The sequence below is a fragment of the Bactrocera tryoni genome, chromosome 1 (genome assembly GCF_016617805.1).
Source record: "Bactrocera tryoni isolate S06 chromosome 1, CSIRO_BtryS06_freeze2, whole genome shotgun sequence".
NCBI classification, from domain to species: Eukaryota; Metazoa; Arthropoda; class Insecta; order Diptera; family Tephritidae; genus Bactrocera; species Bactrocera tryoni.
Genome location: NC_052499.1, coordinates 25,496,694 through 25,510,948, shown reverse-complemented (window position 1 = coordinate 25,510,948; position 14,255 = coordinate 25,496,694). Strand labels below are relative to the sequence as shown.

General features: G+C 33.3%; 7 protein-coding genes across 10 annotated transcripts in view; 4 read left to right on the top strand and 3 right to left on the bottom strand.

Moving 5' to 3' along the window:
- Positions 1 to 14,255, top strand: part of LOC120766809 (dystrophin, isoforms A/C/F/G/H) — a 776,746-nt gene that overhangs the window by 468,830 nt on the left and 293,661 nt on the right. The window lies entirely within an intron of this gene.
- On the top strand, positions 3,577 to 4,432 carry LOC120766833 (c-Myc-binding protein homolog). The gene is made up of 2 exons (XM_040092545.1): positions 3,577 to 3,681; positions 3,742 to 4,432. The coding sequence occupies exons 1-2, from the start codon at positions 3,670 to 3,672 to the stop codon at positions 4,261 to 4,263; spliced, it is 534 nt and encodes a 177-aa protein (XP_039948479.1). The 5' UTR covers positions 3,577 to 3,669; the 3' UTR covers positions 4,264 to 4,432.
- On the bottom strand, positions 5,173 to 6,853 carry LOC120766828 (serine/threonine-protein phosphatase alpha-1 isoform). Its single transcript, XM_040092540.1, is given in 2 exon segments — positions 5,173 to 5,789; positions 5,792 to 6,853. Coding segments are annotated over 2 exon segments (900 nt in total). The 5' UTR covers positions 6,653 to 6,853; the 3' UTR covers positions 5,173 to 5,750.
- On the top strand, positions 7,657 to 9,310 carry LOC120766825 (sialic acid synthase). Its single transcript, XM_040092537.1, has 3 exons — positions 7,657 to 7,800; positions 7,884 to 8,099; positions 8,470 to 9,310. The coding sequence occupies exons 1-3, from the start codon at positions 7,669 to 7,671 to the stop codon at positions 9,247 to 9,249; spliced, it is 1,128 nt and encodes a 375-aa protein (XP_039948471.1). The 5' UTR covers positions 7,657 to 7,668; the 3' UTR covers positions 9,250 to 9,310.
- On the bottom strand, positions 9,361 to 10,789 carry LOC120766824 (interleukin enhancer-binding factor 2 homolog). Its single transcript, XM_040092536.1, has 2 exons — positions 10,397 to 10,789; positions 9,361 to 10,337 (listed from the first exon to the last, which is right to left on the bottom strand). Exons 1-2 carry the CDS (start codon positions 10,688 to 10,690, stop codon positions 9,447 to 9,449), a joined length of 1,185 nt encoding a protein of 394 aa, XP_039948470.1. The 5' UTR covers positions 10,691 to 10,789; the 3' UTR covers positions 9,361 to 9,446.
- Positions 11,101 to 12,365, top strand: LOC120766826 (SUMO-activating enzyme subunit 1). Its single transcript, XM_040092538.1, has 3 exons — positions 11,101 to 11,295; positions 11,354 to 11,782; positions 11,849 to 12,365. Exons 1-3 carry the CDS (start codon positions 11,189 to 11,191, stop codon positions 12,324 to 12,326), a joined length of 1,014 nt encoding a protein of 337 aa, XP_039948472.1. The 5' UTR covers positions 11,101 to 11,188; the 3' UTR covers positions 12,327 to 12,365.
- LOC120766831 (proteasome subunit alpha type-2) lies at positions 12,356 to 13,483 on the bottom strand. The gene is made up of 5 exons (XM_040092542.1): positions 13,362 to 13,483; positions 13,225 to 13,301; positions 12,910 to 13,165; positions 12,697 to 12,852; positions 12,356 to 12,639 (listed from the first exon to the last, which is right to left on the bottom strand). The coding sequence occupies exons 1-5, from the start codon at positions 13,400 to 13,402 to the stop codon at positions 12,447 to 12,449; spliced, it is 723 nt and encodes a 240-aa protein (XP_039948476.1). The 5' UTR covers positions 13,403 to 13,483; the 3' UTR covers positions 12,356 to 12,446.

Below are 14,255 nucleotides of genomic sequence, written 5' to 3'. Positions count from 1 at the left end.
ATTTCTGCGCTTGCCTGCGTTGCACAAATACAAGTTTGCCAGATAATTGAGGAAATGCTAACACCAACGGCAGAGTTGTTAAAGGAGTTGGACGAAAAAGTGCGGTGAGCACATATCGACCGGCATGACTATGCAATAACCACTAAACAAACAGCTGTGCGAAATTTTTTAACAAAGATAAAAAAGCTCTTTAGTTTTTTATTGTGCCCGCTTTGGCTATGGGATAATATCAGCCAGCATAGGCGTTGATGACTTTACATATATAAATATGTGACATGCCACACAAGAGCTTTAAACTATTACATAAATATACATTTGCATTGGAAATGTTTTGTAACATCATAAAACTCGCTGGTGGTGAAAGAAAAGGTATTCAACGGTATGTATGTACATACATATGTAAAAACATGGGCTTACGCATATATCCGAAGTTGCGCATGCAATTAGATGAAAACCAGTGAGTGCACCGATATTTTCTTTGTTGTGGTCTAAATTTGTTATAGTTATTGTTGTTAGAACAACAAAATGTTGCTATTTGCACCAACAACACTTATTTTATTTTTATTTTTTGAGCAATACATAGCACATATTAATCATGCATTGTTTTATTAAAATTATTTACGATTTTGATCCTGCTTTGAACCAAAAACCTGGAATGAAAATTTCGTTAATTTTTATCAAAAGCTTTAAGGGGTTACATGGGCTTACGCATTTCAAAAAATCGATTTTTTAATGTACATTTATAATTTTTCTACTTTATTCTAATAAAGTAGAATAATTCTACAACACCACTAGAATATTGTCCCAAATTTTGTTGTTGAACTTGATCCGAGTAACAGTTTCGAAGATACAGCCTTGAAATTTGTGCGCCGCCTTTAAACGCGGTTTTCTCGAAACTGTGTTTTTGAAGTTGGTTGTCAAGATTTCTCGAGAACTACTCAAGCCTTAAGAACAAAAATATGGAATGCCCCTCCGAAAAAAATGAGGTAACGGTTCCTTCGAGGAGAGTTTTTTAGTAGCTCATACCATTGCAATCGTGATCCGGAATTTTCTTCATGAAAAATTGAACAGGTCTTTGAAATACAATTCTTAAAGACTTGCATGAAGATTTCGATTGCAACTATTTGGAAAAAATGTCGCGAAGTTTTCACTGAAATTTTAATTTTTTTGTAGAAAAGTCTGCCAAAAACCAGTTTTCAGTTTTTTTCTCTTCGTCCAAGTTCTAAGTTAAGGTTTTAACTACTTAAATGCTGCTTTTACCCTAGGAAACCCTTGTAACCTCTTGAAAGATGATTGCATTTGAAGAGAGTTTGTCTTATAATATCGATTTTGAGTTGCATACAATGGAAAAAGCAGCTATTATAGTTTATTTAACCACCCCCATGAAAAACTGCTGCAATCGATAATTTAAAACAACAACCGTTATATTGAATGGTATTGACCATTTAGATTGCAGTGAATGTGAGGCACAACACAAGCTTACAATAAATGATCTGTATACATGACTCAACACATTTTTATAATTAGTTAAAAACTGTTTTTGAATACAATTCAGCTTTCAAGTTATTTTTCTATTATTCTTTATCCGCGTTATTTGAAGTGAATTTTTGCGTGCTAAATTTTTCAGCCATGGTCAAGCTAATATGGACTACTTGAAGTGCACAACCAATGCTATACATACAAGTATTATACACATGCAACATCTTTCACAGAGTTTAATAGCTTTGTGCTTCAAACACTTGTTATGACACAACTGCACAACTCATGCTCTTACTTAGGGATCAGTTCAAAACTTCGAAAACAAGCGTAACAATGTCCACTGTATGCTACAGTTCTCCGATGTCGACGGTTTCCACAAGTGAGCAGTTTCTTGGTGAGAGGGATTTGTTCGCGTATATATGTACATACATACATATAGTATATTAGCTTTTGTTACGCAAAGGTTTCACATGATTCACCTACGTTATCAATACACGAACACATAATCATAAAAGGAATAACTTTACAGTACAGTAAAAGCATATGTTTGCATACATGTAGTTTTAACATTTTAATGCCTTTTTCCGTAACATAAAAAAACATGTGTATATAAAATATATATAAATAACAAATATTAATAATGCATTAGGGGTAATTAACTATATATTATAGTATGTTGACATTTGATGCATGGATTTGCTGTATATATGTATGTATCTAATAAAAATAATCATGAACTCATATACTCACAACCACGGATGCTATGAAGTACAAAGCCCAGACGTCGACAAAGCCAACCAACCATTATCCATGGTCATAACAACGCTTTGTGACTGCCAATATCATGGCCTTTGGTAAGAGTGCAGTATTTTCGCTATTAATATTGTATTTTGTTATTTCTCATTTCTCATTTTATTTTTTTGTTAATTGTTTTCATTCGTACCTTTTTTGTACAGCGTTGTCTGCTGATCACGACAAGCATTTTAGAGAAATACTTATGTACATACAATTACATTTCACAGTGAATACCAGGCTATGTAGAGGGCGCGCAGCGAATTGCAGAGAGAAGTCGGGATCAACTCGTAAAAACAGTTAAATTGAAGGTGAAAACTGTACTGTGTTGGTGGTGACGCTGCTTGCTCGTGGCTTGCCAGCGCCGGTTGGATAGAGGCGAGTTGACAATCGGGCAATGGCCATTGTATGCAAACAGTTATTGTTAGTACTTTTTGCTAGTGCCTCTGCAGCAACTTCCTGATATCTCGCATTTCAATTCATGTAAAATAAGTTCATACAAAACAGTACCAGTAATATACATACATACATATGTACATGTACTATATACATAATATGCAGATCAAAATAAAATGAAAGCAAACAATATTCATTTGTAATAAAAAAATGCGAAAAATTTCGATAAACATACAAAAGTATACACATACATTCACATATAAACAGATATACCTAAAATTTAACACGGAGGCAGTCAAGTTTCTTTTCGAATACTGTGAAACAAACTTAGAAGAAATTCATGAAAGGTAAAATAAATGAAAGGAGTGAAATACCTACAATATAAGATCTGTGTATTAATACATTTACATAAGTATATATTGCTATTATGTGATGTGTAGTTAACCGAGGATGTTTTTGGAAGCTTAGACCAGAGACCTTGTAACTATTAATTAATTATTGTATGTTCTCTATAGCCATCTTTCCATAACCACAAACATGAAAAACAGAGGACGCTATAGTAACAGGAATTCTAACTTTTACTTATTGCGGTTCGGAACTTGGAAATAGATAAGTGTGAACCGGAAATGGGCACTCTGTATGTTCATCACAATTTAATAAATTTATTTGGTAAGATATTGCAATGTCAGCTATTAAAAACTGTGTCATTTCAGTTTGTGTCATCTATCTGGGTTAAGCTACATAAAGTGAATATTTCTTATAAATATTTTACATTTCATGTACTGTTATAGTTAATTATATAGTATGTATATATATAAGACAGAAGTCTTAAGTTTATATTTTTATATAGTACATTTAAAAGCAACTCTATGCTACCGATTATCCGATATTTTTACAATATTAACTAGGATTTTTTGACATTTGTGTTTTGTGGGTTTGAAATCCTGTTGCTTTACAACCCGTTTGCTTTTACGACCAAATTAAATTAAAATCTGCAAAAAAATGGCGTTCAAGGTAATAAGCATATACCAAACTTTATTATTAGCGGGAATATTATTGTATTTTCTTTAACAGCCAATAGATCCAAAACGTGATGAGTTTCGCCGCTATCTGGAGCGTTCTGGTGTAATAGAGGCATTGACGAAAGTTTTTGTGAGAATCGTAAAAGATCGTCCTGAAAATCCTCTCGACTTTTTGCGTCATAACTTAGGAGATGCTCTGCATCAAGCTGATAGTATGGCATATTTACAGAGTGAGCTTCAAGAAGCCCGCGGTGAAATAGAGCGATTACGCGGTCTAATTGAAAGTATCGATCCTGATGCCCTAAGGGAGCAACATCTACCAGAGGATATGGAAAAGAAAAATGATGAAACAGAGAATCAAGAGAAGTGTAGTGAGGAGAACACAAAGCTCCAAGAAGAAGCTCAACCAGTGAAAGCTACTGATGAATTGGAGGCATTATCAAAGGCAGATTCTCCAGTGCAAAATAATTCCTCACCTAATAATGATATAGTTAAAAATTTGGAAACTCCGGAAGATTCACCTACTGCTAACAATGCAAACAAATTGACTGCAGTACAAACCGACAATAATTAAAATACTAGCCCGTCCATGATAGGTAGAATAGCTTACATACTATTCAGTAAGAAGCCGAGTTCCTTATTTTAGAAGGCACAAAAAGTATTATATATATGTATACATTCATTATACCATGCTTAATAAAGTGATATGTAAAATCGGAACACCTTACCGATACCAAATAAAATTATATTTTCATTTATAGAAATACTACCATAAAAGTACCATTTATACATTTTTCTTTCTTGCGTGTTATCGAGTGCGTTTTATGTTGCTTTGCCGCAAATATCTTACCAAGTGTTCGTCCTGGAATTGATTAAACTCAGTAACGGATTTGTACTTAGTTAATTTAACATAATGTGAGTTGTGACTTATAAGAATCAGCAGTTATTCACATCTTCAATTCCGAAAAAATAAACCAAATATTACGCCAAATATTTATTTAATTCATTTTAATAAGTTGTATATAATGTATTTAGTTATTAATACATACAAATGATGTTTAATAATACAGATATTGATTAATAATAGTAAGCATATGTGTGTATGTATATGAAAAACATCTTATTTTAGGGTACTATTGTTCATGACAATCAAACATTTTAGCAGAAATTATTTTACTTAATTTCAAAATATAAAGTTAAAGAAATTAAATGTACATATATATGCATTTGTATAAAATTTTCATGTTAACTTTACAATTTACATGGATTGAACTTCCTCTTAATAGGAAACCAATGGAGCGACGAAATGATACTAACAAGAACACTAGCCGCAGGAATAATGAAATGATGTAGCCTACTAAAATTTTGAACAGCTGGTTAATAACAGAATATACATTCCCATCGAAGCCTTTTCTTTCCAAACATCCATTTGAAATATTAAAGAATTTTCTTATTACACTGTTAAAGAAATTAATGCTGTTAGTATTCTATGAGCTATAGAGCTATAATTTTTCTTACTGTCCATCGAGAGTAAAATATAGCTTTTTTTTATTTTTTCCAGAGTAGCGTCGTCATACAAAGAGTTAATTCAGCACATGGTTTTAAAACACAAACTTATTATAAAAAGTATATAACAATCGTTTACCAGGATTTGGTTAACTCAACCCGATCAAAACCGATAAAAGTAAGATATTGGCTCGGTCAAAATGAGTGAGAAGTGCCGTTTGTTGTTGATTTATTCATGCAATTACATGTATTACATTTAAGTAAAATTTAAGAAAAAGTATTTTTGTTAATTAAATGTTTTTGTTAAATTTGTGTTTATTTTGTTTCTTTCATCTCTCTGCATTGTTTGTTTACTTCTTAGCTCCATGTCTGTAAAACTGGTTGTTTTCCTTTCCTTTTTGATTTTATATATCAAATCAACTTTTTAACAATTACTTCGTCTTATATTTGCTGTTGCTATATTCTTGTTTAGACATATTACTATTATAGTGTGTTGTTACTGTTGATGTTTTTATTGGTGCACTTGCAGCAGCGACTATGTGTTTCGCTTATTTTTTACGTTTGTCTGCCGGTTTCAATATCTGAAACGAGCACATTAAAGAGTCATCCACAGACATCATAGCGCCGGCATTGTCAAATTCACCACAATAATTAGGTGCTGAAAACAGCGTCACCAATTGCCGTTTTGCGAAAAACTCGTAGCCGTCTTCGACCACTTGATGAGCACGGCAAATCAAATCAAAATCATGTTTTTGAAGGAATTTACCAACAACTTCAGCGCCAAATGTAAAACTAACTCCACGATCATTCTCACCCCAGCCCATAGTATCCTTGTCGGGATCAGACCATAACAAATCACAAAGCAAACCTTGGTCGGGGACATCTGTTGGCCTCATTATGCGTCGAATTTGTTCCATTGACGACAAATCAGGACTGAGACCACCATGGCAGCAAAATATTTTTTCGTCAACGATAGCAGCAACTGGTAAACAATTGAAACAGTCCGTGAAAGTTTTCCACAATTTTATGGTATAACGACGTTTGCACTCGTCGTAAAATCCATAGATGCGATTTATACTGGCGCACTCATGATTACCACGCAACAGAAAGAAGTTCTCAGAATATTTAATCTTGTACGCCAAAAGCAAGCAAATAGTTTCCAAAGATTGCTTACCACGGTCAACGTAATCTCCCAAAAATAAGTAGTTGGATTCTGGTGGAAAACCGCCATATTCGAAGAGACGCAACAAATCATAATACTGACCATGAATGTCTCCACAGATTTTTAATGGTGCCTCCAATTCAAGCAAAATAGGTTGTGATAGAAATATCTCACGCGACTTTAAGCAAAGCCCACGAATTTCGCTCTCCGATAATTGAACATTCTTTCCAGGCCTTGCACCACGCACCTCCAACAATCGTGAAATTATGCTGTCAATATTCATTACGTCAGCCATATTGGTTAGCTATTTGCGTTTTTAAACGTGTGTACTTGTAATTTTTACGTTTTTTATTGGCAAATCTAAAGTGTGTTCCCTGTTTAAATATTATTAAATATTTTTAGTAAATTTTTCACAGCTACCAGAAGATCGAAGAGCGAACACACAAAGACTGACAATCGGGCCGAGTTAACCCAGCGCACGAATACTATCAACATACAATCGGTTCAATACAACAGAATATGGCCGAACGATCCATTTCGTATCCATTTGTATTAAGAATTTACTTTATGTCAATATAGTCCATGCGTACTTATTGAATTTCATAGCTAAACTAAACTTTGGGTTGCTTTAAAAATAATTATATTTGTTAATTATTATATATTTATAGTAACGAGTTTATCGTGAATAAAATTAAGATTTTTTTTTATACATTTATACAGTACATCAATAACTTTTGATTAAATGTTCTTTTACTTTTGTTTTTGTCTGATATTCGTTTACAAATAATTTAAATTTTGATAATACATTTTTATGCATTAAAAGTTTCGTTTTTCTTTGTATTACATGTCTTCATTAAGACCTTTGAATACTTTCAACGTTTTTAATGCTGGGTATAAATATTACTTTCCAAGCGGTAAAGATGAGTGTACCGGTTCAATTCTAACCTAAAATGTGTATATGTAAATATACAAGCGCAATCATAGGATAAATGACAAGCGTATGATTGAGACAAAGAGAATGAAAACAACCACAGGGTTGTATTTCTTCATCCATTTCCCGAAAATTCGGAGTGCTTATATTACAAAATTACTGTTTCACAATTTCCATAAAAATAAATAAATACTGTTTTTGCGTTTCTAGCAGTTCTATAATGAAAAATACTCGCTATGTTAACAAGATTTTTACAACAAACATTTTTTAAATATTCATAGTCAATTACTTTTTACCTTCTGGCATCTTTGTGGTTTATTTAAATCGTTTGCTTAATTAGAGCTGTTAATTAATAAAGTTGCTTTCAAATTCAATACTTTATGATGGTAGCATTAAAATTAGGAAATAAAAATATTTTTTCTGATGGCGATGTTGTATATATAATTTCGGAAATAGGGCAAAATCATCAAGGAGATTTTAATACCGCAAAGAAAATGATTTCGGAAGCCAAAGTATGTATGAACTTAAGTATGCACAATTAGCCTAAACAATATATGTATGCACGTAATTGTATATTACATTTATATATCTGTAGAGAATAGGGTGTGACTGTGTCAAATTTCAAAAATCCTGCCTCCCAGTAAAATTTTCTAAAACAGCCCTTAAACGCCCATATATATCAGAGAACTCCTTTGGCAAGACTTATGGTGAACACAAAGAGTTCCTTGAATTTAGCGAAACCCAGTACAGAGAATTAAAAATATATGCCAATAGTGTTGGAATCGATTTTACTGCATCAGCCATGGATGAGGTAAGAACTAGTATATAGAAAAGTATATCTATTATATACATATATTTATATTAATAGTTCTTTCTAAGTTAACTGCAATAGACTCAAATTTTAAAATAAAACTCTAAGGCAAGTTGGAAAACACAAACTAACGGAAAAATTAAAATTATTAGAAAAATATTAATAACTCTCACCAAATCAATATAAAATAAACAGCACTGTTTCGCTTATATACTAAAATAAAAACATAATCATCAAAGCATTAGAGAACAATATAATATGGTATATACATATGTATGTCAACTTTATTAAAAAAAAATATTTCTAACCTCTAATATACTGAATTTATTTTCAATACCTATATTTTATAACCAAAAATCATTGTTTTTAGATATCTTTAGATTTTCTAAACGAGCTGAACGTGCCTTTTATAAAAATAGGCTCGGGCGATGCTAATAATGTGCTCCTTTTGAGGAAAGCAGCTAAAATGGATACTCCGCTAATTGTGTCTACAGGAATGCAAACGAGTGAAACTATCGAGAAAATTGTTGATATAATGCAACAGAATAACAAAACTAATTATGCCTTAATGCATTGCGTTTCTTCTTATCCTACTGATCCAGATGATTGCTCTTTGGAAATGATAACTCGTCTGAAAGAGCGGTATCCAAATATAGTAATAGGATATTCCGGGCATGAAAAGGGCATTGAAATAAGTAAAGCAGCAGTGTTAATAGGTGCTAGAATTATAGAGCGTCATTTTACTTTAGATAATAATCAGAAGGGTTCAGATCACAAATGTTCATTGGAACCTCACGAATTTGGAAGCCTAGTTAATGAAATCAAGACATTAGAAAAGCTTCGTACATTGACTAAAGATCAGATTCTGGATTTACTTGGTCATCAGAAAATTATCGAATTGGCTTTAAAAGAGATAAAGTTAAGAACTATACTTCCAAGTGAAATACAATGTAGAAGCAAATTAGGAAAATCCATTGTTGCAACCAAGGAGTTGCAAGCAGGCAATATTTTAAAGATATGCGATATATGTATTAAAGTAAGTGAGCCAAATGGTATAGCTGCAGAATATTTTGATTATGTAGTAGGTAAATTTATTGCGGCTGATGTGAATAAGGATTCACCTTTAACGTGGCGCCATATTTCTATTTAATTTCAATTAGTTTTTCTAAAAATAATCCACAACAAAAATGAAACTAATTTATTTTTAAATAAAATATGATATTGTTTTGTCCAAATAATAAATAATTTAAAAAGTTTTCAATTATCAGTTTGTGACATGAATTTATTTTCATAAGTTTGAGTTTAAATTAAATGTAAAAAGATGGTTTTTATTAGAATAGAGTAAATCTACTCAACTGTATCATCATCTGCTACACCATCATTTTCTACAGCTTCCATATCTTCCTCACCTTCGCCATCTTTTTTATCAGCAGGCTTTTCATACACCGCCTCTAGAGGTGAGACTACCACTCCGTTCCATACTGACATTTCCCGAACTATACTTGTATTTCCTTCCAAACCCAGTATATGCTTATATCCACCGTGAGCAAGAACACGTAAGAGGGTTTGAGCAGTTAAACAACAAACATCTTGTTGTTCCAAAGTCATTGCAGTGTGTACTCGAATATGACCTGGTTCACATGGATCCGTTATTCCAGCTGAACCGGGCAAAAATAATCCAGCAGATAGCAATTGAAAAACACGTCTGAATGCCAAATTTATAGGCAATGCTTGACGAGATGGATTATTCATAATAGATAAATGGGCGATTAAATCGAGCATCCAAGGTGAAAGTGGCGCGAACGCGTCAAATCTTCTTGTTAGATCTTTTAATATGCGAATCAACACCTTGATAGAAGAGTGATGAGCATTTTCCTCAAACCATCTTGTATGCCGAATAGCAGCGAGATGTGCTTGCATTAGCTTCTGGTCAAGGTGAATATCGGCTTCCAATTTTCGTAAATTTTGAGGAAGTGTTGCTATCAAAATACGAACTTTAGCTTGCCAGTTCGCCACATCGAATCCACGATCATGTATTGTTGTGTATATTTGATCGGCTTTTGTTAATACCTCAGTTTTCATAGCATTTTTAAGATCAGATTCCACTTTCTTAGACAATGCTTCGCACGCCTCTTTTGTTGGTAATGTTTTCAATATAACAACGATGTCAGCTACATTATTGCCAGATATCATGGTGCCTTTTTTAAAGGATCCCACTTGACGCACCTCCTCCAACTGCTACAATAGAAATTATTTATGTACTTCGAAGTAAAAAACATTAAACCTTTGAAACTTACACAGGTATTAAAATCACCAGGTGCCACCACCAGATTATCTAGAACTGACTGAACTTTTGTCACTAAATTTCCAATTGAAGTTTGCTCAACTGGGGTTGGACTGAGGTCTTGGTTACGCTTTAAAAGGGCTGCAGTGAGATTAGAATCATCAACTGCGGGCGACACTTTTGGAAATAGAACCTCAGCAACTAAAGTCAAATCGAAAGGATGTCTTGGAATAAACGTCTTTTTAAATGGTGGCCGATGGAGTCCACCTCGGATTGGTCTACCACCCCGCATTGCTCCTCGCACCATTTTTCTATTTGATGAATTAATGATTGCAATTTTTTAATAAAATTGCCTGAAAAAATAGCACAAATAGCTGACAAACTCCACAATATGAACACCGAAAAAATCGATAGGCGATCGAAATAGAGGTGGGTGGAAAATATATAAAATTACTCGGCGTGTGGTAATCGGCAACATGATATGGGATACATATTTATAACATATAGTATATACAAAATTCGAAGAAACTGAACAATAGTAATATCATTCAAAAATTTAATTTAAAACAGTGCTAACCACACGTGAGTCATTTTTTTGTAATATATAATTATAGGAAATTGTACCTGATAGCCACAACCGATAGTGAAATCGATTGTTGCTAAACTAATTTGTTGGTCACTTTGGTAGTTGGTAGCACTGAGAGTCGGCGTTTTTATTTGCAAATTTTCTTTTAGCATTTCCATTCTCAACCAAAAGTATACGGTTAGTTTACAAGTATAATAAAATATAATATTTGATAAAATCATGGAAGTCGATAAAAATGAAAGTGTTAATGGAGTAGAACTAACAGAAGCTGAAAATGAATTGTATGACAGACAAATTCGACTTTGGGGTTTAGAGTCACAGAAAAGGTTTTTATACAAGCAAGCTTAAAATAAATTTATAGTGACTAATTTTTAACAATTGCAGACTCCGCACAGCCAAAATATTAGTTGCTGGTTTGGGTGGAATTGGTGCAGAAGTGACAAAAAATATTATTCTTTCCGGTGTTCACTCTGTAAAGTTGCTAGATGAAAATATTGTTACAGAAGAGGATTTTTGCGCTCAGTTTTTAGCGCCGCGTGCTGCGATCGGCAAAAATCGTGCAGAAGCGTCAATTGAACGAGCGCGTTCTTTAAACCCAATGGTCGAGATATCAGCCGATATAGAATCGCTTTCCACCAAAGAAGCTGATTACTTCGCAAATTTCGATGTTGTAGTTGTGATCGGTGCATCCAACTCAGAATTATTACGTGTTAATAACATATGTCGTGAAAACAAAGTTAAGTTTTTTACTGGCGATGTTTGGGGAATGTTTGGCTATTGTTTTGCAGATCTGCAAGAACACAGCTTTGTTGAGTAATTGCAATTAATAATTACACTTTTTAAAAATTGTTTATAATTAAAATGTTCAATATTTTGCAGGGATGTGGCAAAGCATAAAGTCATTTCGAAACCAAACGAAAAAGTAAAAACTGAGTTAGTCACTGCCTCTATTCAGCGTACTTTGAATTTCCCATCATTCGGTGCAGTTGTGGATTTCGACATCAATTCACCGGCCTATCAAAAGAAGCTTAAACGTACTGGACCTGCTTTGATATTATTGCGCGTACTACAAGAATTTCGAGAAGCCTTCAATCGAGATCCTTGCTATAAAACTCGTGACGCCGATATTTCGGAATTGCAGCGTATTCGAAACGAAATAACAAGTGCGAGCTCTTTATCTGATGAATATTTTGAGAATGTGTTCGCACAAGTTTCACCTGCGGCGGCAGTAGTGGGTGGAGTTTTAGCTCAAGAGATTATCAAAGTAGTTTCTAAGAAAGAAGCACCTCATTGTAATGTATTTCTATTTGATCCAGACACATGTTGCGGATTTGTTGAAACAATTGGTTTAAACTAACATCTTATTTTCAATAAAATAATCCGAAATATACTGTAACCGATTTTATTTTTCTGTCGTGGTTATTTAAATTACGTTTTATTAAAAAATAATGTTGGGAAATTTGAGTTCTCTGCAAACTTAGTTTGCATTAGATAGGTGGTCATCGATTTCCGTGGGTGTTAAACGTCTGAAGCCCTTTTCGGTGCAGATTCCTACTTCTATATTATCTTTAGTCATTACGCCTTCAAATCCACCTTTTAAAGTTCTCATGGCATCGACTACTGCATCATCCAGTGATTGGGAAACAGAGTTGTTTGATTGTAAGTTGAATCTGTAGAATATTAAAACGTAATTGTTGTTATTTCAAAGCCAAAGAAGATGAAAATACCTTTTCTCCATATATGTTTTACAGCTTTGTGCATTTTTACCGAGGGCAGTAGCTTTCCACGCAAAAAACGCACCAGTGGGGTCACATTGGAATAGGTAGGGTTTTCCATTATTCCAACCACAAATCAGTAAAGATACTCCAAATGGCCTCACACCTCTAGATCAAAATATCATTTGAATATGAAATGTCGTTTAATATTATAGACTTCCTTACCCTGACTGTGTATATTCTTGCATCACATTAGCAACTTGTTGAACTAATTGTGATACAGGCATAGGCTCTTTGTAGACTAAAAAGTACTGTTGAGCCATTTTACGAGCTCTTTTAAGAAGTGGGCGATAATCTGGTACTAGCCCAGAGTACACCATGCCAATATGATCAGTGATTGGCTCAACACGATGAACGCTATGTTCTTCATATAAAGGCGACTTGTACTTATTTTCAGTAGCAATAACAACACCATCCGAAGCTAGAAATATGACATCTAGGTTTATATATTTGATTCTATGTATATTATTGAACACTTACCAACTATTCCCACTGATGTAGCGCCAGCAGCAACAGCTGCCAAAGCATATTCTAATTGCACCAATTTACCAGACGGGCTGAAAACATTACAGGACATTCATTAGGTTATGTTTTTCTATAAATTTAATAAATTATACCTAAAAGTAGTTAATGAGAAACTATAGCGTTCAGAAGCCATTTTCGCCAATTACTTTTAGTTATTTTATCTTTACAATCCTTGTACCGCAACAATACTATAAAATCCAAATGACACAGCAAAGCTAAATCGGAATGTCAAATTTTTAATTGTCATATTTATTGCAAAGATTGAGGGTGTTGCCGTATTTCTTTAAAAATTATAAACTATAAAGTTATAACAAAATTCAGAATAAAAATGGTGTGGAAGAATTCAACTATTACATAAAAAATAAAAAATAAAAATAAAATAATAATTTTAAAGTATTTACGAGTTTGTTGATATTTATAACAGTTAACATTGTAATTAAATGGATTAAAATATTTGTATCAACATTGATTATGCTTTCACTGAACGTTACCTAGGCAAGCGATTATTATACTTTTGCTACAGAGTATTATAGTTTTATTCACCTAACGATTGTAAATATCACCTAAAACTAAGCGAGATAGATATAGGGATATATTATATATATATATATAAATGATCAGTAAAGTTGAAATCCGGGAGACTGTCTGCCTGTCCGTCCGTCCGTGCAAGCTGTAACTTGAGTAAAAATGTATGAAACTTGGTGTGCAGGTTCCTCGGTACAAAATAAATTTCGAGTTCGTAGATGGGCATATCGCCATTAACCGAAAACATATAAAAACATATAAAGTGCCATAACTAAGCACTAAATTAAGATATAAAGCTGTAAATCCAAAAATATTTATAAAAAGTGGGCGTGGCCACGCCCTCTAATATGTTTAATGTACATATCTCCTATTATAAGAACTCCTACCGACAGTGTGAAATGGATGAAATCGAAAGATAACCCCGCTCACTCCCCATATAACGGTCCTGTTAAAAACTACTA